The 26,144-nt window shown below is 28.9% G+C and overlaps 1 protein-coding gene across 1 annotated transcript in view; it reads left to right on the forward strand.

The window, feature by feature from the left end:
• Window positions 1–280: 280 nt before the first annotated feature.
• The window catches only part of LOC130675008 (protein turtle-like), a 63,781-nt gene continuing 37,917 nt past the window's right edge, over window positions 281–26,144 (forward strand). Inside the window, exons 1-5 of the mRNA XM_057480464.1 lie at window positions 281–301; window positions 4,028–4,065; window positions 6,361–6,525; window positions 10,628–10,971; window positions 12,928–13,049. Coding sequence (XP_057336447.1) covers window positions 281–301; window positions 4,028–4,065; window positions 6,361–6,525; window positions 10,628–10,971; window positions 12,928–13,049 — 690 coding nt within the window. The remainder of the gene's footprint in view (window positions 302–4,027; window positions 4,066–6,360; window positions 6,526–10,627; window positions 10,972–12,927; window positions 13,050–26,144) is intronic.

Here is a 26,144-nt window from a genome sequence, read left to right on the forward strand (position 1 = left end):
ATTAGGTTGGTATAGTGGAAAATCTTATTATAAATAATATAACAGTACATATATCTAGTACAAATGAGTATAAGACGCGAGGTGTCAAAATTCGCAGACGAGCATGCCAATATATGAGTTTCTTATATCCCTTGACATTAGATATATATCAAGGTTTCCATATAAAAATGTTTTTGTAGCACATCCTAAGAGGATGTCTCTAACAGGCCAATAGATGGCGCCTTAAAATATTATGTTCCGTATAGATGGTAATAAGGATATGTAATCATAAAAGAGTATAATGACGTCATGTGCACATAAAGTATATTTTATGGAATACGTGCTTTGCAAATTCAATTTTTGAACGATAAATAGCGGTTGAGAAGTGGCTAATTCTTGGTTGTAACTATACCATGATATTATTTTACGATATATACGTTTATTTCACTGAAATAAAAATAATGCGATTGGTTTCGATGTTATAAATACATTACAAGTAGAGAAATTTACGGTTACAATTACAATATACACGGTAAGAAATATTTTGCGGATATCGCTATGCCAGTATGGGCGTGAACGCCATACTATATGGTATCAAAGATTTTTATAGGTTATAATATTGTATGCATAGATGATTCAACCATTGCGGGGATAGTAACATTGGCAATAGTTGTCGCGGACGCCGCAATGTCAGTATGGCCGTCAGGCCCATACTGCGTTGCCGTATCCACATTGCTTTTGGCTGATAAACCTAGTCTAACGACATCTATATAGTTTTGGTGGTAATACGATAGCATACATTGATTGACACGCCAGAAATTATGGCGGGAAAAACTAGTAGCATTGTGCCCTCGGCATTGTAGTATGGGTCTCAGGGCCATGCTGTTTCGCCGTGCCTGTTATGCATACGTGTGAGCAATACAATAGCTCCAGTACTATACAGTATAGTAAATAACGCCATACTTCTGGGACTCGTTACAATACTGTCTTGGAATATTTCACATACTATTTTAGCATCTGTTTGAGACCATACCAGCATGGTGTTGAACGTCATGCATTTCTTACCGTGTATGATGGAAATGGTTTTCATATCGTATGATTGGAACATCGTTTTGATTGGGCAACTTATCCATAATTAAACTTTTAAAATATGGATTGCATAGAATATTGCAAGCTGTGAGTAAAAAAAATAGTGAATTTGACATGAGTTATTTCCAAAAGTTGCCTATGGTTGTGCGGTGTCACTGCACAGCCTATCGGCCCATTCTGGAAATAAAACCTATTTCATAATTTGATACTTTTCTGACTTGTAGCTTAAACAGCTATCATGCAATTTGCAAAAAAGCACAATTGGTGCATAGAATAGATCAACTGTCAGCTACTGACTTAACATCCTATTAAACTTTTCATCAAACTGTCAAAGTCAGTTACAAGCCTCTTTAATTTTTAATTAAATATCATTGCAATTAATCTGTGGGCATGCTACGAGTTATTCGTCGTAATTTTCTCAAAAACTGTTGTATGCATATATATATTTAGTCCAGATGAATATGAGTTACTCTTGTGTTGACATAATGGCCTACGGCTTGTACGTCAATCTTCACACCTCGTGTCTTATATTAATATTATACTGTATGTATAAAATAAAAAACTATGAAAAAATAATCTGTAACATTTCTGCAGCAAGGGTTGATCTGACATTTAATTAAATTTTAGACCAGCCGCTAACTGATTTTGATAGTTTGATGAAAAGTTTAATTGGATAGTTAATAAGTAACCAGTGCTTTGATTATTTAATATCCGTCCTGTATCTACCATGTGCCGTAAAATATAATTTATATCTTGTGACGTCATTATACTCGGGTAATTAGATATCTTTTTTATCTGTTTGTACCAACAGTTGTATTTTAAGGCACCAGCCCCTCAAGTCAGAGTTGCAAAGCAAAAGTTGCTGTCCATTTAACGTCAATTTGACTTCAAATCTTAGATTTTCCAAATTTGTTGTCAAATTGGGGCAGTTTGCTGCCAATAATTTCGTCAGTAGACGTCAGTTTAGCAGCAAAAATTGTAAAGCAAAAAGTTGCTGTCAGTTGGCTTTCAGTAGACGAAGTTTTGGTGATTTTTGTTTCCGTTTTTAAATGTAATTTATAGCCAGTAGATGGCATAAGAATATATATATATATACCTACAGGGGTAAAATTGACGACAAATAGACAGCGAATTTTGTTTTCCAACTTTTGCTAGACATTTGACGTCCATTTGCGACAACACCCGCATGAAAATACCATGTATGATAAATATATATAGAAAAATATATAAATATATAATCAATATGGGACCATATAAGTAGCCAAAAACGATATATATTTTCTTATATATAATATAGTAAGTTTTAATATAATTAATTATATGCGTAAGTTTATAAGTTAATACATGTATTATATATATTTATAATCATATATGTAAACTTATAAGTTAGCACATATATGTATTACATATATTGATAATTATATATGTAAATTTGTAAGCTAGCACACATATATATTCTGAACACAATGTTTGAATCTTATAACAGAGAGAGGAAGACAGAAAAGAATAGATTTTATTTATTCTTACATATATGGGGAGACTTATATGGTTCTATATATCGAAAAATATACAAAAATTTATAAAGTTAAGTACATGGTACATATATCGTGCGATATAATGATGAATTATATATGTATTCTTATTTGTTTCCATATATAAATAACATTTATTCTTGAATATATTAAAATTATAAGTTTTCAAATATATAAATAATATATTGAACTTATACGGAAATATATGAAATCATATAAGAGAAAACATATATAGAAATATAATAAAATCGGCGAAAATCTATACATAGTTCTATATAAGATTTCATGTCTCGTCACATATATATTTATATCTGTAACATATATTTTTTAATATATGTTTACCATACATGATATTTTTATGCGGGCAGTTGACACCAAACTGGCCCACACTTTGACGTCAGTTTGCTACCAAATAGCGATTGGGGGAGTATTCAAAAATGATTTCTCATTAATACCAAAAATTACCGAAGAATTAATATTGCATATTTTGAACAATTGATGAAAAATATTATTGATTAAAATCTGATTAATTAATTACATAGATTTTATAAAAAAATTTAATTTTCTGATTAATTAATGTAAGCTTTGATTACTTCCCTTGGGAGAGAAAATTCAGGAAAAGCTACAGTTTAAATAAAGTCAATAAAAAAGTTTACAATCCGAAACATCAAATTTATATTGACAATTCATAGTAATGTATAGCTATGTATTGTACTGTACATATATTTGTCGCAATATATATCTACATGATCAATTACTGAGGACATTTAGGATCGTTTGAGGGTGTGGGCGTGTGACATGGACCAATTAGTTGAGTCTGTTCCTCCATAGGACAATTTTTCCGAGTATCTCTACTATTTTTATTTCATGTTCTTTTTTCATTAGTTACGGATACAATATATTATAAACTTTTTTTTTATCGTCCATTTTATTCTGCAGATATATATATATTCTTATGAATGTTAACATGATATTTTTCGGGCGACTTACTATTAATGAACTGCTTTCATTATTTAAAAAAATTAAATTCTTCTTCTAGTTATTTTATAAAATCAAATTTTTTATTTTTCCTTTAATCGCAATTGAAATGAATTATAGATTGCAATAGAAGTAAATAATTGTGTATCAGTATATATATTTCATGGTAACACGATTAGTCAATAAAGGATTAATTTCCAATTTCAACTCAATTTATCAGAAATATTTGTTTTAATTACGTATAGTTTATTAAGGAATTATATTCATTTAATAAAATAGAGCTCAAATAACTCAATTTATTATTTTGAATTTTGAATGTATATATTAAATCTATGAGTGGTTGAAATATTCACTTATCAATCCATTGACTTTTTGTTACAGGTAATGCTATCTTTTGGAATTTGTGGAGGTTAAACAATATTTTACGTTGGCGCCAACCAAATATATAGACGAGACGGACAGCGGTGGTGGCGGCGAAACGGCAGGGGTAAATAATTTTTGAATTTATAACAATAAAAGTCATCGTAGCTAAAAAATTACTTATTTGTGGTTATAATCAGTTGCCTTTTTAAAACATACGAAAAAAGAAAGTTTAAAAATTAGGTCAGGTGCATTCGATGACTTAACATCCATGCAATCATTTAGTAACGACAAAATATAGGCATATTAATTTGTAAAATTAATTATAATTTATTCATTCAAATCAATCATAGTTGGAAATAATAAGAATAGTTCATTTATTAAATTTATCAAAAATCCCATAAGTATTCAAATAGGGGTGTGCGAATCGTGCTCGAGTCAAATATATACTGATAGAAGTATATATTTGAACCAAATAAATATTTATTAATAGTTAATAAATGGCTTATTTGAATAGGAAGAAATGACACATGAATTTAATTAAGCAAGATTATGACAAATAATTTATAGGACTGTTTAGTTTTATTTATTTAAAGAAAATAACACACCTAATAATTTGAATTGAGAATAAAAATTGTTATACAAAATATATAAAAAAAGTAAATATTGTAATAAATCTCTATTGACGATAATACTCATTCCATTCGAGGTTATAAACATAAAGTGGCACGGTTGTCAAATATCGCAGCGATGTTCACTCAAACTCAAATATGAGATTTATCAACTATTAATAAATCTATATTTGAGACAAACAAATACTTATTTCAGCCAAATAATGCTGAAAACTGTTTCAAATAAATACATTTATTAATATCAAATAAATACTTCTATCAATGTAATTATTCGATTCAAAATTCGAATTTTTGAATTATTTGTAATTTTTCAAATTACTCGAGAAAATTCTGATCAGTTTTCAAATATTCAATTTTTACTTAATAGAGCTTAGTTCTTAAAGTTACCAAAAATAATTTTTTTGTAAATTCGTGTCTGAGCTCTGTTTACCTCTGACGAAAATTTGAGTTATTGGAAAAAAAAAATTTCAATTTCAAGTCGTTCAAATGGAAATTTTGGAACTATTCATAAATTTTTGAATAATTCGAAAACTTACGAATAATTCAGAAGTTCAAATTATTCGCACATTCCTGTATCGAAACAAATATCTATAGTTATAATATTAAAACAAATTTACGAGATGTTCTACATAGAGATGCTCGCTTACGCCTCAATACGTCACGTAACTCTTTCTAACCTATCAGTACTAGAATGAACGAAAAGAGCCGAATATTTCCGAACCAACTCGAATTTAACAGACTTTTGATAAAATTACTATGCTGCGTACAAGGTACTAAAGAAGTTGGATTTTTCAAATTTAAACTGATAAATTTTCTCTTGCTCATAGTTTTGCGGTTACTTTTTATTGTAAATACATTTTAATATAAAGTAATAGATTTTTTGATAAGTCAGAAATACTACTGTGTTGTGTATTAGTAAAAATATTTATACCTAAGAGTATATCTTAACAGGGGTTATTAGATATTTTCGGCTGAGTTTTTTTCGGAAACAAAATCTCTAAATACAATTAAAATACAGACCGCACATTGGTGCACTACTGTCTAATCTAGCGAAGTGCGCTTAAAATGTTTGAAAATATTCGTTTATAAGAGAAAAACTCGGCCAAAGTTTCCATTTATTGCACAAGTGCAACAAAGATAGTACCGTTCGTGGACTTGAGTGTAATAGAGAGAGAAGTACGAACCCCTGTTAATAAGATTTTATTAAAAATGACTAAAACATGTTAGTATAATTTTCAAAAATATCAAGGTATTCTACCGTAACCTAAAAATATTGGGGAATTTTTACTATGAAATTCTCTGCGTGTATATTTAGAAAAAAACTTGATGCTACAAAATTAAAGAAATTTTACTGTCAACAAAACTTTACTTTGCAAGTGTAATTTAAATTAGCCAATTAGCTCGGATATCTTGAAGGGAAGATTTGAATAATAGTTTTTAAAATTTTTTAAAAATAGAAAGTAACTCAAAAAGTACTCGAATCGTTAATCTTAAAATCTAATCAGATCTTAGAAAGTTCGAAAACCTTTGATGATAATGTTCTCACGTTTACGTGCTTGCAGACTACAGAGTTTTAGAAATCAAGATTAAATATTAAAATTTTGAAAATTCAAATATTTAAATCCTATCTCTACGTTTTGGAAAATTACAAAAATATTCTGAACTTTACTTTAAAAAATCATAGAAATATTTGTTAAAAAAAGTCTGATAAAACTATAAATTTAAATTTAGAATAATGTTTCATATATATTTCAGCTTTTATCAATAAAAATTGATTATTGTTTGTTCAGGTACTATGGGAGCTGGGGAATGGAGGGCGGAGGAGGGCTACAGGCCACGGACCTCCACCGGCGGCTTATTAAAACGACATCCAGAAGAACTAAAAGTTCTCGAAAATTTTTACAGCCCTTAGAGAATGAATGTTCTGCGGAAGTTTATTCTCTCGATGACGAGAGGTAATTTTATTTTAAATATATTTATAGTATGTCATAAATCTTTTTGCTATATGCACATTTATATTTTCCTTGTTATTTTAGTTTACTCAACCCATTTTTTATCCGTACAAAATACAACTGTACTGATTATTTAATGCTCAAATATTAACTCAGTTACATTATTAATAAAAAAATTAGGTAAAAATAATCTAGAAAAAATTACTTTTCCGTGTAACAAAAAATTTGGTCTAAAAATTTTCCAAAAAAATGCATAACCTGTTCGTTATTCCGTTACTTTTAATCCAATAGACTATTTTTTCATTCATTAATATATAAATTGATTTGAATTTTCTTTGATGTGCCGATAATATTATCGCGATCGCGATGTGTTCAAACACATCAATTAACTGAAAACTTTTAACGAGTTAATTGTACGATTGCAAACGTGAATAGCAATTGCCTGAAAAAAGTTCAATACAATTTAAAGCTTATTAATAAATACCGATGCGATTTGGAAGTATTTCAAATTACGGTATTTTTTGTTGACGATATTTCTTTGTAATATATTTTGATGAAAAACATTTCGTTAAAACTTCTGTAGAAGAAGAGATCGTTTCAAAAAAGTTCATAACAGAAAAGTTTTTATTTAAAGCGTTTCTGAATTTTGAGTTGATCATTTTTGGAACTTCCGAAAAATTTGAGAGTAAAAAAAATTTCCAACTAAGTACTTTATAGAAACATTTTTCTGAACTTTTTAAGCAAAAATAATTTGACTCAAAAATTTTTTTGGTTTCAAAAACATTAGAAAACAGACTTTAAAACCAACGGCTAAGAAATTCTATAGAAATTTTATAGAGAATCAATAAAGATTCTATAGAAAATAGATAGAAAATCTAGACTGAGGTCTCGGTGCTGATGAGGAAAAAAATTTTTCCCTTTACTTCTATGTGTTAGTGTTCACCCAGAAGACTTGTCTGACCCCCCCCCCCCCCCCCGAGACTTCCAAATATCCCACGAATCCCTTAATTTTGATCAGGATCGCTGTCGAAGAAATTCTATAGAAAATCGAGACTCAGTTCTCTGAGCTTAAAAACAGCGGAAAATTCTGGTATGGGATTTTCCCGCTGGGTAAACCGTTTTTCAGATTTTTTTACACGAGTTTTAACGAAATGCTTTTCATTAAAATATATAACAAAAAAACATCGTCAATGAAAAATACCGTAATTTAAAATATTTCCAAATTGCATCGGTTTTCATCAATAAGCTTAAAATTGTATTGAACATTTTTTAGGCAATTGCTAGTCGCGTTTGCAATCGTACAATTAACTGGTTAAAAGTTTTAAATTAAAAATTTTCAGTTAATTGATATGTTCGCAATAATATTATTTGCACATCAAAGAAAATTCCAATCAATTTGTTTATTAATGAATGAAAAAATATTGTATTGGATTAAAAGTAACGGAATATTGCACAGGTTACCAGAAATAATTATATCAATTAAAAAAAACTCGATTTTTTAAAAATAATCATTTTTTTTTATCCATGTTATTTATGATGATTTGAACAACGTCAGTTAACTTGAAAATAGCGAAGAGTAACTAATCTAATATATGTTTGGTCGATATTTGTATTATTGACAGTAATTGTTAGAAAACGAGACAGCCCTTGCATGTATGGTTATCTTCTTGCTATGAGACCAAACATTTTGCGCAATGATAAGAGCGATAAATTATTCTAATGTTTATATATAGTAAAATCGATACAATAGATAGTCATGTCACTTTTCAATGCTAAATTTAAATATTGTCTATAGACTGATTAGATTATTGTAGGGATGTGCGGATAGTTCAAACTTACAGATTATTCGTATCGAATCAAATCGAACTATTCGATTCGAACTTTCGAATTAGTGGTATCGGGACTCTATAAATTTGTCGTAACATCTCTATGCAAGACTCTTCTACAAGAGTAGCCTTTAGCGGAGGCGATTATTTTAAACATCATTTCTGTCACTTAAGCCTTATTACCCGACAGGCCTTCTTACCCACGGGTACCTTAATTCAAATTTTTGTCAGGATAAATAGAGCTCAGACATGAATATACGAAAAGATCATGTTTGGTTACTTTAAAAACTATAAGCTTTCCATTAAATAAAAATTGTATACGTCTGAAATCTGATCAGAATTTTCTTGATTCGAATCGAGTGATTTGAAAAGTTACAAATAATTCGAAAATTGACGAATGATTCGAAAAGTTATATTCGATTCGATTCGTACACCCCTAGATTATTGTCGTTTATTATTTTGCGACTAAATAATAAGTGCTATCATATTTTCCTGTGATTTTTTTTATAAAATAAATAGTGAATATAAACTGTCAGTACTTTTCATTTAAAAATTTTCACTGATCCGTTTTAAAAGAGTGAAGTTGATTGTAAATATAAATTCAATTGAAATGAAGACCAAATTAAATTTAGTACATTGAAGTGAATCGGAAATGAAAATTTTCCGTCACTCATAATAAAGTTTTTACCATATCTGCGCGGAAAGTTTAAAATTCCTGCCCTGATTTCGGAAAGAAAGTCGCAGTTTTTCTCTCATGAGAAAACGAATGATCATAATTAGAGCATGAGGCATTTTTCCGGCAAAATATATACGTTATATTATAAAATATATTTCTGACGAATGAATTATAAATACTTTAATCAATTAATAATAGCGTTTTATCTTAAATTAAATCAAATTTTACATTAAGTAATAATAATAACTATAATTTTTTTTTGACCTTCGTTTTTGTATATATTATTTCCAGACGGTGGTAGATTAAATCTAATGTATATAACTGAAAATATTTCATGAATAAAAAAAAAGTCGTAGTAATATTCGGCCACAGTGGCGTGTTATCTTTTATATACATCGCTTTCTGTCAAAAACTGTAATACTAATTTATCCCGGGTCAAAAAACAAATTCGGATTTAGGTCTCAAAGTTCTCAATGAGGTTTTTGAGGATCAATTTAGAATTTTAAGACTGACAACAGGATAGAAAGTTATCCTAGTTTAGTCCTCAAAGTAGTAGTTATGACCTATTTTACCACTTTGAGGACTAAACTGGAATAACACAATCTGGATTAGAGCCTCAAAATACTCAAAATATACAGGAATAATTTCATCTACATTTAAACCTCAAAAGTCTCATTCGACGTATTTTCTCCCCTCCCTTTTCTATCTAAAATTTTTAAAAGTCCGAAGTATAACTTTTCATTCGTTGCGGATTTTGAGGTCTTACTTATAATTAAAAATCGATAAATTATTCGCATTAGTGTTGCCGAAATCGAAGCAACTCTTCGATTTTTCATAATTGAATATAATCGACTGAAGACAATCGATGGTGGCGATTAATCGTTTCTAAACAATCGATTACTGACAAAATCGATTTTTTTTTTCACAACTTAATAGTTGCAAAACCGATAGCTTAACAATCTATTGTGTAAAATTGTGTAAAAACGAATATGTATTTAATTAATAATTTTTTTTTGTGAAATATCGATTATTTCATCGCAACTTTAAAGTTGTAGAATCGTTTTAATAAAAATCGATTGTTAAAATCGGTTATTTTTTAATTTTTAAATAGCGTAAAATTTTGATCTATAAAATTATAAATTGCCTATCTAACTTTAATCATTTCGCTTTAGTTGTTTATCATTTATTTAGCTGTATATTAGTCAAATAATTTTTATAATATTTGATTTAATAACTTTGAAAAATTAATTTTTTCTTTGATTAATTTCACAAAAAATCGATGCTTAAAAATCGTTTTCAAAAAAAAGAATTGATTTTTTTTTAACGTCGATTGTTCGATTTCGATTGCGCATCACTAATTCGCATTTAGACCTCATAGTTTTCATTGAGGATTTTGAGTATTAAAGTAGAGTAACTTTCTGGGCGGCAAATAAAACATCAAAGAAATCGAGGCTTTGAGGACTAAACTAGAATTTGTTTTTGACTCGGGATCGTATCAATATTATTACTATATTATAATTATCAATGAAGTATAAATGAAACCCTAAAAGTAAAGTGAAAAATGATAGTTTATTGCTATAATAAAATATTTAAAAAATTCAAGATCGATTCCCTGGACAACAGCAGGCTTCACTTCCGGCCAGCCCACCTGTCTTGGGATCGGCAAAACACGCGGTAAACGTCAGTTGAGGGCGCAAGACAGCAGCATTGCGTGGCCATGTCTTGTTAAAGACAAGTTGGTGAGTCTGAAGCAGGGAAACTATCGACAAGAGAGTCTGGAAGCATCATTTAACAATTTGAGAAGCGACACTAGTGTAATTGAGAATGTGGATCAAGAGAACGAGGAGATGGAGAGAAGAAGGTTACGAAGGTGCAGAGGCTTCCGACAATTTACGGAAATGCTCGTTGGAACGTTACTACTTGGCGTTGTTCTACTCATTACACCAGGTACTTTGTAATTACTTAACAATATATACCGCAACAATGAACACGATTGGTTGTAAAACTCGTGATTTTATTTGTTTTCGAGGAAAAATCAAAAAATTCACTACTTTTCTTTTACTGGAATTCAATAAATTATGTATTCCTCTTTCCTACTTGTTCATAAACTATCTGCTCTTTCTCTTGCGTAATTATTTAATTACCTCGTGCTAATTTAATACCTTAGAGCTGCGTGAGAATTTGTCGAAATATAACAACAGTTTTAATTATCTATTCTCACTATTCTTCATTCCCTCTAGTGAATATATTTCCTTTCTTCCTGTCATTCCCGCATAAATGTTTTAAAAATACTGTGGGAAAGTCAAGGCTTCTAGCACATTTCTTGCAATTTGTAGAAAAAAAAAAAAAAACATTGTTTTTCATTAAGCATTTCTATGTAATTTTTTTTTGAGTTTTAATTCTGTGGGAATTATTTATCAGTTTTAAATAATTCTATTTTTTTAGCGAGTTATGAATAAATTAACTTTTATACATTTTTATAGAAAATACTGAAATACTTCTCTATACAAAAAAATTATTTATGAATTTAGCCTCTAGTATACGATGGTATAGCATAAATTTTTTTTTTTTCGATACTTGACCAAATGTATGAATTATAGATTTTTAATTCAAAATTAAAAAAAAAAAAAAGTTGCATGACAGAAAAAATGTTTGTGCTTTACCATAAGGCTTATAGTTTCCTTGTTTGATGGATTTGAAGGCTTAAAAAGATATTGGATCTATAAAAGATTTTGGAAAAAGTTTCAAGTCAAAAATTTTCATTATTTCTGTATTTTCTTGAATTTGATGACTTCACAGGGTAAACTTCAGTAAAATACGCGTAGCGGGATCCAATCTATAAATAAATACACTATTTTTATCATATTAGTCTTGCAAAATATTTTTGAAATAGCCTAAAATTCAATATTGCTCTAAATTTATCGAAAATTCCGTATTTCTTTGAATTTCAAGGTTTGACAGGGCAAAATATAATGAAATGCCCTCAGCGGAACTTAATCCATAACGAAATACAAGTTTTTTATTATGTTTACCCTACAAAAAAATTTTGAAAAAGATTGAATTTCAAAATTACCTCGAATTGCTCGGAAATTCCGTATTACCTTGAATTTTCAGACGTAAAAATGCGAGTAATAACTCAGTACTTTCAGTAGAACTCAATCTATAAAAAAAATACATGATCTTTATTATTTTAGCCCTACACAAATTTTTTAAAAGTTCAAAATTCAAAAATGCCCTAAAATACTCATAAATTCCGTATTTTTTCAAATTTCAAGGCTCGGAAGGGCAAAGTCTAATGAAATACCCTCAGCAGAACCCAATCTTTAAAAAAACACAAGTTCTTTTTCATATAAGCCCTACACAAATTTTTGAAAAGTTCAAAATTGCCCTGGATTACTCATATATTCCGTATTCCTTTAAATTTCAAGGCTTGGAAGGGCACAATATAATAAAATACTCTCAGCAGAATCGAACCTATGAAGAAATATTCCTTCTTTATCATAGAAGTCTTACAAAAAGTTCAAAATTCAAAATTAATCCGTTGCTTATAAATTCCGTATTTCCTCAAATTTCAAGGCTTCAAATGGCGCAATATCATAAAATACACTCAGTAATACCGAATTTATGAAAAAATATTCTTCCTTTATCATTTGAACCCTACAGAAAATTTTTGAAAAATTCAAAATTCAAAATTAATTCGAATCACTCATAAATTCCGTACTTCCTTAAATTTCACAGCTTAAAAACTCAAATTATAACATAGTATATCCAAAATATACAGTAATAGGACGTTTGAAAAATTTTACCGGCATCCCTATCTTTAAATGACGTTCTATAATTAATACACATATATATTTTTATATAATACTAACCTAGATGATAACAGTAAAAAACAATTTTCAGGCCTCTGTCATCAGGATGCAGTTCATATAACAGCTATTTTGGGTGAAAGTGTTGTCTTCAATTGTCATGTTGAGTTTCCCGGTGAGCATCCAGTGCCCTATGTTCTCCAATGGGAGAAGAAGGTAGGCGACACGGTACGATATCGGACGATCAACCTCTCTGCTCTCTATTCGTGAGTTAAATATCGGGGGTTTCGTTCATTATTATTATTATTATACATCCGCATCTGATATTAATTATTAACTATTAATTATTAATTAAATCGAACTATACAATCCTCAATAAAATAACTCAGTAAAATATAGCTAACCAGCGAGTTCATCGTCACAATATAAACTAATAAATAAATCAATTGCAAACAATCAGAAGCGAGTGTTGAACGAAACCCCATCAATAAAATTTGTAACGTCGTTGGAATAATGCAATAATTGTGAAGCTCGAATTTTTATTTATTTATACTTTATTTAATCGTCATTGATTTTTACTTTATATATTTGTCGACAAATATTTACCACTAGAGCTTCATATTTAGCTTATTTTTATAAATATAGTAAACAAAAATTTGCGTACGCAAATATTCGCTAAATGGATTATTATTTAATTTGAATTAAATAATTTTGTTTTTTATTTTGAAAAATTATTTTTAATTTGCAAAGTAGAACAAAGAGGGCAGAGCGCGTCTTTTATCGTTTAGTAAATTTAAATTATTTATCATTTCATATCATTCCTTTTCACTTTTTCTCTTTTTCATACTAATAGTAATTTATTATAAAAAACTAATCCGATTACTAAATTTATTTTTTTTGACTCGACAGAATTTTTATAATTTTTTACTGACTCACGTGTTACTTTTAATTGAGTTAAATTTTTTTACGGTCACTGTCGGGCGTATTCATATTTTTATATTATATTATTATTGCTTCCGGTCTGGTCGTTAAATTTTATCATCTTCATTATCAAATCGTTCTATATAATTTTTCTACTGCTAAAATAATTTTTATAAGATAAAAAAAAGTCCAAGTACTTCTATTGTAATTTAATTTTCTATTTATTAATAAGAAAATATATTTTTTGTGTACAGTTGACTACTGGTCATAAGCCTGTACTTCATAAGCCTCTTCCCCTAAATCGGCAGGTACTGAGTCCAAACAGCCCCCACTTAACCACTTTTTTGAGTTTCGTAGCAGACATCCCGTTATAAGTCTCCGTTAAAATTCGATAAATTATAAACTAACAAGAGGAACAAAATCAGGGTGGCCACGAACCGGGAATATCGGGAATTATCAGGGAATTTAATGCAACCGGGAAATATCATGGAAATGTCAGGGAATTTCGAAAAGTATCCGGGAATTAAATTGTAGCAGTTCAAAATTTAAAAAATTTTCAATTATACACTAGTTATAAAAATTAAGGGATATTAAAAAAATTTCAAATTTTAAAGTGATTTTCAACAGATTGTAACTCGAAGAAAAATGGTCATACTACAAAAACAAAAAAGGCAAATTGTAGCTTCAAGTGTCTAGTTTTCTGATCTGGTTTCAAAATTTTTTTATTATGTGCGGTTCCGAAGTAATCCTAAGAAAACTATCGAAAAAGAAATTTACCAAATTTTTGCTCGTCTTAAAAACGGTCTTCGAGCTTCAATAAATTTTTTTCGATAATTATGATTGAATTTTGATTGCTCCGGAAACGTGCATAATGAAAAAATTTAAAGACCCAGATCAGAAAACTAGACACTTGAAGCTACAGTTTGAATTTTTATTTTTATTGTACGACCATTTTCCTTCGAGTTACAAACTGTTGAAAATTACTAAAAAATTTGAAGATTTTTGAATATCCCTTAATTTTTTTGTAACCAGTGTATTTTGAATTTATTTAAATAATAAAATTTCTTATTAAATATTTTAACTTATACATTTTTAACATCGAATAATCAAAAGTAGGCAATATTAATTTATTTTATTGCCATTTTTTCTGGTTTCTCGCATGATTTAATTATCAAATTTAATTATTAAAAATGAAAATATATTAAAAACTTTGAATATCTAAATGATACGAATAAAATTTCTAAATCATGGAAAAATGTGAAAAACTTTACTGGAAACCCGGGAAATATCAGGGAATTTTGAAATCATTGCTTTGTGGCCACCCTGAAAATATCAAAATTAATGATAAAAATTTACTATCGATCTTTCGCGGATAATAATTTTATAAATATTATTTATTGTTGATATTTGTAATGATTAATTACAATTAAAGCTTCTGTTACAATTTAAAAGTTTTATTGAGCATTACGTTGAGCAATAACAATTATTATTATTATTACTGTAATTAATACCGCTGTCATCATATTTATTATTTGTGTAAAAAGATAAGTATTTATTTTACCGCTATAAGCATTAGAAAAATCGGGACACTGGTGCATGTGACAAAACGTAAATATGACGTTTAAAATGATATAAAATAAACACAGGCTTATAACGAGTAGTCGAGAACAAAACTACGCACGGTAGTGGGTGACTGAAATTTCAAGAAAAATTTCCACTGTCCCCTAGACCAGGCTTATGACGGGTAGTCGACTGTATAACAATTTAATTGTTATAATTAAAGTTAATTGATTATTAACGATACAATTAAAAAAAAAAAATGAACTATGCCTCTGTCTCTCTGGTATCTGGATGGTATTTTGCATGATTTATATTTATTGCTAAAAATTATAATGTCAGCTTATTATTTATTTAAATTAATTGCTTTTCAGTAGAAATTATTTTAACGCTAAAATTTATTATGGACTCGGGCTACGAATTAACTTTTTTTTTATTTTCAAAGTTATCTTAAAAATTTTTATTTCACAATTTTGCTTTATTAAATATATATACATATATATATCAGGCAGAATTTAAAAAAAAATTTAATTGCAGTTATAATTTAGGCAAAATTTTTTTTTTCATTACCGCGGGAATAAAATTATAATATTCATATAAATTACAATCGCAGAGAGAAAAAAAATAGTACGAGATTTAATTATTCTTTATATTTTCGCGCATTTAATTTAGAATAAAAATGTCAAAAAAAAAAAGAACTTATAATTGAGGTTTCGTTTAAAAAAAAGATTATTGGTCATCCACATCGGTTGTTCTTTCAATCTCGTGTAATTTGCAGATCTAGCCGTTAGTAAGCCGTGCACTTTGAGTATTGGGTAACTAGAGAAGTTTGCTGAGAGAAAACTGTAAAAAGGGTCGGGTTATTGTGGGTGGTGAACGTGTTGTAAAAGTAATGCTGGGGATAAAATATATATACATTCACGTATATATGTATACATATATATATAGACATCGGGTCAGGGGTTAAAAGTGGATCGCAGCATCGCGCACATCCGCTTTTCGCATATATATATATATATATATATATATATATATATATATATATATATATATATATATATATATTGCAGTTGCAATGGCCACCGGGCAAACACAGGAATGAATTTTATTTGCGCATCGGTGGTTTTTGGTGGTTTGGGTCAAGCATTTGTGGATGAAAGAGGCAGCCCGCATAAAATTCCGCCGATGTATCTCTTCTAAACGTATCAAAACATATATATGTATATATGTATGACGTTGTATACTGGCTGAGTTTGAGTTAGCTGTTGCAATTAATTTTCAACGAATATGCCAACTAGACTGTCTAATTGGAGTACTCTATAAAATTAAAAAAAAAAAAATTAAAAAAAAAAAAAAAAAAAAAATACATATGTGGATAGAAAAGCTAAACAAAAGTAATATACATTCTAATATTGGAATCTTTTTACTATCTAAGCTATCAACTGAAGGTCATAAAATGCATTAGTATTAAAATTTTTCACATAAAATTAAATTCTGTGAGTTTTTATGGTGAAATTATTATTTTTCTTGTCGAATGAGAGAGAATGAAATTTAAAATTTTTAGATGAGCTGTTAGAGTGGTTAGAGAATGAACGGAAGTAAATAGATGTCAAAAAATAAAGGGTAAATTTCGATTGAGGCTTGAAAAATTTTCAAAATTGATATTAATAATACACGGAGAGAAATTTAAATAATTGGAAATATCCCATACCTTTATAGTAATAATTACTTGAAATTATGGGATATAGGCCCATACTCTGGGAAAAGTTCCCATAACCGTGGGAATAATTCTCATCATTATGGTAACAGTTTCCATATCGCATGGTAATCATTCACCTATAATATATATGAAATATTTCTATAACAACATGGTAACCATTACCATGATACTATGGTAAACGTTACCATTTATTGTAGTCATCATTCCCACAATATATGTGAATTATTACTATATATTGTGGTAACGGTTACCATACACTGTGATAATGGTTACCATACATGATAGTAATAATGACCATAACATTACAGTAATGGTTATCTACATTATGGTAATAATTACCATAATATTATAGTCATAGTTACCATCGATTATGGCAATAATTACCATAATATTACAGTAATGGTTACCCTACATCATGGTAATAATTACCATAATACTGTAGTCATGGTTACCATACATTATGGCAATATTTACCATAAAATTACAGTAATGGTTACCATACATTATGGTAATAATTACCATAATATTATAGTCATAGTTACCATCGATTATGGCAATAATTGCCATAATATTACAGTAATGGTGACCATACATTATAGTAATCATTACCTTACATTATAGTAATAATTACTATAAGATTATGGCAATGGTTACCATACATTATGGTAATAATTGCCATAATATTATAGTAATGACCACCATTATATATATACTATTACAGGATTAATCGCCATAGTGACATAGTAACGATTACCATAATTCCATAGGAACTATTTCCATACCAATAAGAAAGTATACCCATATTTATAAGAATTATTACCATAATATGTATAGGTGCAGTTCCTATAATCGGCATTTCAAAAAAACAGTTACCATGCGTCATGGGAACCATTTGTAATTGTTACTATAAATTCTCTCTTCTCTTCTATAGGAGATTAAAAAAATAAGTGTAAGACAGATTGAGTATGAGAAATACTGCACTGGTGTTATCGATTGCCCGTTAGCCGGTTAACCTGTAGTTGTGTGGCTTAAAAATAGGACGGGAGCACCTCTCGCGGCCTCATGTATAAGCTCAGGCCGTGGTTGCGATGACGTTGGAACCGCGTAAACATGAAATACCAGCAAAAAAAAGGAAAAAAAAAACCATATATGCATAAACGAGAAATAGAGTTAGGTAGAGTACAAAAGATTCAATGTGTGAGAGCAAAGTAGCTTGCGAAAGAGCTAAGCGTGACCACACGGACCAAAGGGTCGTATATGAATATGTATATATATGTATGGACGTTATAAAAAATCTTAGCGGAAGTCTTTAACCGCAGTCGAGTGTGTCAGGGTTGCCGGCTCTCGATGACACCCTTCGCGGATATGAAATATATACACCAGCCAATGAGTGGAAAACTTAAGTTGAGAAGTGCATGAGTTGAGGTGAAGAGACGGAAGACTAGAAGCTACTCGACCTGCTTAGCAGAGTCTAGTATCAACACCGAAACTCGTTATCCCCCTGTTAATTGGCTGAGGTTCTTTATTATTTTATCATTATATAAAATACAACTGCTTGAGACACACGCGCTCGAGTGCTAGTGATCGACACTTGCTTTTTTTTTCAGAGTCAATATATTTTTATTTTTCAAGCATTTTTACATAGAAAATTTGAAATAAATATACGGAAACTTGCAGCAAAATCAGACATTTTCTGAGACAAAAAATTTTTTCTTGTTTAAAAATCTTTAGTTATGATTAGTATAAAATTAGGGTAAGTTGATCTAGACAATTTGAAATTTTCAGTAAAAAAAAATTTGACCTATTTTACCTCAGTCAGATTTTTTCGAATCTCAATAAAATAATTCAGATAACGAACTCTTAAAAAAAAGGAAACTGTCTCATTCTGGTCCCGGGATCCCTACAACTCAAATATTTTTTTAATTCAAACGTTCCCTAATTATTTTTTCTTTCATTTTTTCATTTTTTAATGGTCATTTAAAGTAAAAACTGATATTTTTAACAAAAATTTGCGGCGTTTAGTAGCTGGAAAACCCCCTTGATGTAAAAAAAAATTCTAAACCTCAACGTTGGGGGGAGGTATTTTATACGTAGAAAGTGTGTACCAAGTTTGAAATAAATCGGTAATGTAGTTTTTGAATAGCAGTGCTCACGGACTGTGCTCACTGTGCACAGATACACAAAATGTCTAACTGTGCACGGAGAGAAAAAACATGGGAATTTATCCAATTTTACTTAGGAGAAATTTCCTTGTTGACATAGCGAATTTTGCTTTATTAACATGGGAAATTTTGCTAGGGAAAAATGAGAATATAAGCATATTTTATAGGGATTTTACCCATATATTGTAGGAATATCTTCCATACTGTCATTGGAAAAATTTCCATGTGGACATGGAAAAATTCCTCGGTTAACATTGCTGAAATTCCTTTATTGACATGGGTATTCTTACTATGTCAGTATAGGAATTTTTCCCATGTTACCGGAGTAATTTTTTCTATATTGACATGAGAATTTTTCCCATGTTGACAAGGAAAAAATTCCTCTGTTAACATAGTAAATATTCCTATGTTGACATAGTAAAATATCATTGTTGGCATAGAAAAAATTTCCATGTTGAATGGGAAAAGTCCACAAGAAGCTCAAACCACTAAAGTACCAAATACTTCGGTCATTTTTATCATTTAGGCTTTAAAGCGATAAAATAGGGATGTGTGAAGGTTTTAAGATTTACGAAAATTGAATTTCAAAATAACTATTGAATTCGTAGGAAATAGGACCAGGAAATAAATGAATTACTTTAAATAAATTGAACGTTTCGTCATTTATTTATGACTTCCTCAGCAACTTATTATTGTAATTCAATTGTCTATTGTATAGAAACTATGGAGAAAGACCTTATATCTTAAAATTATTGCCATAATCAGACTCATTATTATTGTAAAACTTTGATTTTAAATTAATTATTGTTAAATAAACTCAAATTTTTAACTATTACGGTTTTCTCTATGTCACAACCTGACATAGAGAAAACCGTAATAGACATGGTGACATAGAGGTTGTGACGTTGTGACATAGAGAAAACCGTAATAGTTAAAAATTTGAGTTTATTTAACAATAATTAATTTAAAATCAAAGTTTTACAATAATAATGAGTCTGATTATGGCAATAATTTTAAGATATAAGGTCTTTCTCCATAGTTTCTATACAATAGACAATTGAATTACAATAATAAGTTGCTGAGGAAGTCATAAATAAATGACGAAACGTAATAGACGTTGTGACATAGAGAAAACCGTAATAGTTAAAAATTTGAGTTTATTTAACAATAATTAATTTAAAATCAAAGTTTTACAATAATAATGAGTCTGATTATGGCAATAATTTTAAGATATAAGGTCTTTCTCCATAGTTTCTATACAATAGACAATTGAATTACAATAATAAGTTGCTGAGGAAGTCATAAATAAATGACGAAACGTTCAATTTATTTAAAGTAATTCATTTATTTCCTGGTCCTATTTCCTACGAATTCAATAGTTATTGAATTTCAAAGTTTCTGAAAAAATTTTGTGTAATTTAATTAAGATTTTTCTGTACCACCTACCAATGAACAAATGTTTTTATAAATTCCATTAATATAAACGAGTACGTAAAAATTACATCGTGTTTCCGACAGTATATAATCATCAGTTCAATTAATTAATTTTGATTTACTTAATAAATTACGTAAAAAAAACATTAGTTTACAAATCTTTTATTTTTACATACATGGGAATTTTTACTTTGTTAACATGGGAATAATTTCCATGTTAACATAGGAAATTTTCCCATGTTAACATTGAAGAATTTCCTATGTTATTAAAGGAATCCCAGCAATGTTAACACAGGAATTTTTTCAATGTCGACATAGGAATTTTCCCCATGTTAACATAGGAAAAATTCCCATGTTAACATTGGGATTGTTCCTATATTACATAGTTGATTTTCCAATGTTGATATAGGAAAATTTACAATGTAAATATAAGAATAATTCGTAGGTAACAAAGCAATATTTACCATGTAACATAGTTAAGTAAAATTGGAAAAATTCCCTTTTTTTTCTCTCTGTGTACACAAAATTTCTAGCTTTAAGAAAATTCACTATTTCTAAAAGTTACTTTTTCTCTCCCTGCATTATTATTTTACTACAAAAGATAATTAAAAATATCTGCGGTATTCAAAACCATAATTAGTATGAGTTTACTGAAATAATATATATATATATCTATTTATATACAAGGCAGAACAATAAAGTTTTTCCATCCGGTAAGTGGTATGAGTCTACTGGCAAGCCCACAACCATTCGTTAAGGGATGAATTATAAATTACAAAAATTCGCTCAACGAGAGTAGTGCGCTCGGCAGACTCCAACCTACCATCTGACCTAAATCAAAAGTCTATTTGCTTAATGTTGTCTATATTTAGTCGTCGATGTGTGTTATAATAATTAAAAGTCTGCTTTGAAGAATACGTCGAATAGAATAGAAAAAAAAAATAATAACAATAAATAGAAACAGAGTAAATATGAATTCATTAATACGGACGATTGTATGAATGTTGCAAACAATATTAACATCCTGATAAACTTGTAAATGCAGTATGCCGCATATTGATTAATATCTTGCTACTCATGTTGTTGTATTACATTTACATATAGGTTACAACAACATATAATCTCGTGGCCGGCAATGTTATTTCCGTTATTGATGAAATTATAACGCAGCTGACACGATATGCGGGTGGGGTAGAAAGAGAAAGAGAAAAAGATAAGGGATGAATAGGAAGGGTGCAAGTGAGTTAGAAAGATGTATATATATGTAGAGAGAGAGAGTAATATATATTGAGCTTAGAAAGCGCCAGGACCGATTAATATTGAATTCGATCGTTGCAACTAGGGCATGCTACAAATAGAATTTATGAGAAACAGTAGAGATAGCTAGAATATATTGAACATTCGATCATCTTGATAAAACATTTAGTATCGCTGACTATTACAAACTATTGTAGTTTTTATTTTATATAAATTTAAACTGGATTTTATGTTCAAGGTTGTCGCGCTGATAGTACACTATTTTTGATACGATATATTACTTTTATATACATTTTTTCTAGTAATTGATCACGAAAAATCGGTACATTTTTACGAGTAACCGTGAAAAGTAGGTTAGATCTGATAGGGTCAGATGTGAAATTCGGACATGGCCATATCTGGAAAAATATGATATCTGATAAATTTTTTCACTGATAATTATTCAGGTCTATTATATTAGGGATGTGCGTCTTCGTTAAAAATGAAACTTGATTTAGATTTGATTCATCAATTCGAAATTTCGAGCCGTTTTTTACGAGAGAAACACGACTTTTTTACATTGAGTATGCGCCATGGTTTAGACAACTAGCTTACTTAGTCACGATTTAAGACGAAATAGTCAAAATCAAGTCGAAATTGATGTAGTTTAGACTTATTCAACAAATTTTAAGATGCACGGAGAAACAAAAACAGTAACTATTGCTGCGCAGAACAGTAATCCAGTCAATGAGCGTATTTGGGCGAAAGATTTATAGCAAAAGCATAGTTTACTATACTTATATTAATTCAATTGACTGGATTACTGGTCTGCGCAGTAGTGGTTACTGTTCTTTTTTCTGCGTGTGGAAAAGTCCAAATTAAGTCGAAATTGAGACGAAAAAGTCATAACTACACTGAAAAAAATAAACTTTGAAAATTACTATTTGAAATTATAACCCGGAACCCGGTTGTCAATATGGGGAATTTTAACATTCAAATAGTAAATTTTATAATATCGTCTATTTTCTAAGTATCAGTTACGATTTTTAAAGTTCAAATAGTAATTTTTCTTACATAGACAATAATTTTTCATACTTATCCTGTAATTATTCACGTTTTAATCATAAATGAAAAAATTACTATTTAGAATGATGGTATTTACTGATCACTTTATCATTATATTACTTGTCATTCTCAATATATATAGTTCATTTTTTTCCGTGTAAGGTAAAACGTGAAAAAACAAATTTTACACTAAAAAATACTTCTTGCTTTTGACTTGACGGAAAAAGTCTAAGTTAATGCCAATAGATAACTTTTTTTCAACTTGGTTCTTCACGTCAAAAGTAAGATGAATGATCGTCATGCTCGAAGTAAAGACGAATCAGTTCAAACTAAGATGAAAAAAGCTCTAAAAGTTGACAAAAATTTAATTTCTTTCAAAAAAGTCGAGATCTTATCGAGAAATCGTCAGCAGATCAATAACTTCAGAAGAAGATAAAGTGAAGCGAACCTGAATCACGTTTTATTTTTGACCCGGGTTGTGTTCGAATCGAATCTAACCGAATACTATTATTTGATTCAAAAATTGAATTCAATAAACTCAAATTATTCGTAACTTTTCGAATTACTCGGTCCAAATTGAAAAAATTCTGATTAGCTTCCGAATATTCAGATTTTATTTAATAGCGAGCTTACTCTTTTAAATTTGAAATAGTGAAAATAGTGACTATTCACTGTTTACTAGTTAAAAGTATGTCACTAATTCAAATAGTGGTATATTATTCACTGGTAACAAGTGACTATTAACTGCCAAATAGTGATTGTCATGTGATTTTCACAAAATCGTTTTTAGAGAGTAGTTTTTTACAGTAACCAAAAGTGATTATTTCACAGGTTCGTGTCTAGGCTCGATTTATCTCTGACAGAAATTCGAATTTTCGGAAATAATATCACGATTTCAAGTCGTTCAAATAAAAACTGCCGAATGATTCGAACTGACGTCATATTACTATTATCACTATTATCTACTGGCGCCTTCGTTTTTTTTTTTTTTGAAAATCGAAAAAAAACTTTAGCACGTCATCATTTTTGAACAAATCGTTGAAACGAAAAAAAAATAACATCTCTTCGTTTTTTTATTATCTAGAGGTGCAATTTTTTGATTTTCGAAAATTGCTGTCATATTTTGAAAAAATGATAAAAACAAATTTTTCGAATTTTTTAACTAAGCATATGAGTGGTCGATATGATCAGTCAATCAGTAAATAATAGTCCCATCAAGAAAATAATACAATATGAAGTTATTCCGATCATTTGAAATGTCAGGTTAGTTTGCTAAAAATTTTGTTTTTGAATAAATCCAAAACAGTGCGCTAAAAAAAAAAAAAATTGCTAGCATATCTAGTTTTTTTCAATAGAATCCTATCCCATTCATTTAGTTGTTTATAATTCAAATTGTTTAAAAGATATTCGTTTTTTTCTTTTGTCTGCGAACTTCAGGCTCATAACTACATTTGTAAAAAATCATAGAATTTTTTTTGGTGTTGAAAACAATTTTTCGCTTCACTTTTATGAATTTTTTCTATCATGTTAACAAAAAAGTACCGGAATACATTTCATCTATTCGATAGGAACATATACAGAAATGAATAGAAATAAATTGTGAAGAGCTTAATTAATCGATGATATTAAAAGCGCTTTTATGAATCGTGTAACAATCGAAAATATTCCCGCTGTAAACTGAATTCAATGAATTTTCAACCCAACAACATATAATAATATCTGAGTTTAAAAGAAAACAATGAAAAATAATTTTGTTTTAATTACGAAAAAAACTCTAATCTATTGATCTCACAATTTACATACTGAGATTTAAGCCTCGATTAATGTTTTCAACTACTGCTGTGAGAGCCGTTATTATTATGCTAATAATATAAAATCAATAGTTAAATTACTAGACTGTTAAAAGATTAAATGAAAAATTTTCGAGGTTGCTTTAAATTATTTATTCAAACAATCGTATTAATTTTAAGTCCGTTTTGTTAGAGCGTTAATAATAATATTCTGCAATTAAATGAACGTATCGATTTGATTAAAATAAATTCTGTTTACTAGTAAGCTACTTTACAAATAACAAACAAATGTCTCATATTTATAATACGTTCTATAAAACGTTGCATGTTTATACTTTATTATTATTTCTTGTAGTCTTTATATAGTGGCCGCTATATATATATTTATTTACATAGTAACAGTATTAATAAAACTATATCGATGACACAACCACTGAATGTTTCACTCTTACAGCTGGAAATTTTTTTCAAATGCAGTTTAATATTTCGTTTTTATTACAAATTTTTATTATGACCCGTAAAAAATTTCGTTTGAAAAATGGTACAGAAAAGTTCGCAAGTGTGAACTTTTAAATTTGAGGTCTTCGAACTTTGAGTTGATCATTTTTTGGAACTTGGAAAACATTCAAAAGTTAAAAAATTTCAACTGAGTATTTTTCAGAACCGTTTTTCTGAATTTTTGAGACAAAAATATTTCGACTTGAAAAATTTTCCGGTTCGAAGAACTTTAAAAAAATAGACTTCGAAACTCGACATACAAACTTTTCAAAAACAACGTTTGCAGGTTGAAATTTTTTTTGATATTTCAAAAATGATTAAATCAAGGACCAGAATGGTCATGAATTTGTGAGTTTACCGTTGCGAATTTTTTCGGAACATATTTCTAATGATTTTATGCAAAATTTTGTACCTCGCGTTCATTACTTTTTTTTTCCAAATTCTAAAAAATTCAATTTTCGTAAATTGTTAATGCAAATTTTGTTCACGCCCTTACTTTTACTCTTAACAATAAAACTAAAATCGGATTTGGAAAAAAAAAACTGTAATTTAATCAATTTTTCAAAAATTTTTTATGTTTCTAAAGATCATGACATTTTTCGCGCAACCACAAAAAAATGGAAAACGAAAAATCTACTGGATGACTAAATTTCGGAAATGTTTCGCCCCCACCTCCAGAACTACCCCTTAAGTAGTAAAATTATAAATTTTTTTCATTTTCGTTCCGCGAAAAATTTCCTATTTTCAGGTACATAATTTTTTAGCGGGAAATTTCAAATTATTTTCCACTTTTTCAATATTTATTCCGTAATTCTGTATTCCAATAATGAAAAAATTCACCATAGACTAAATTATTACAGTAAGCACTTGAATAAATAACAATTTTTACTGAAAAATTATAATTAGTATTTAAAAATTTAAATTTCGT

This window comes from Microplitis mediator, chromosome 9, assembly GCF_029852145.1.
Source record: "Microplitis mediator isolate UGA2020A chromosome 9, iyMicMedi2.1, whole genome shotgun sequence".
Classification (NCBI taxonomy): Eukaryota; Metazoa; Arthropoda; class Insecta; order Hymenoptera; family Braconidae; genus Microplitis; species Microplitis mediator.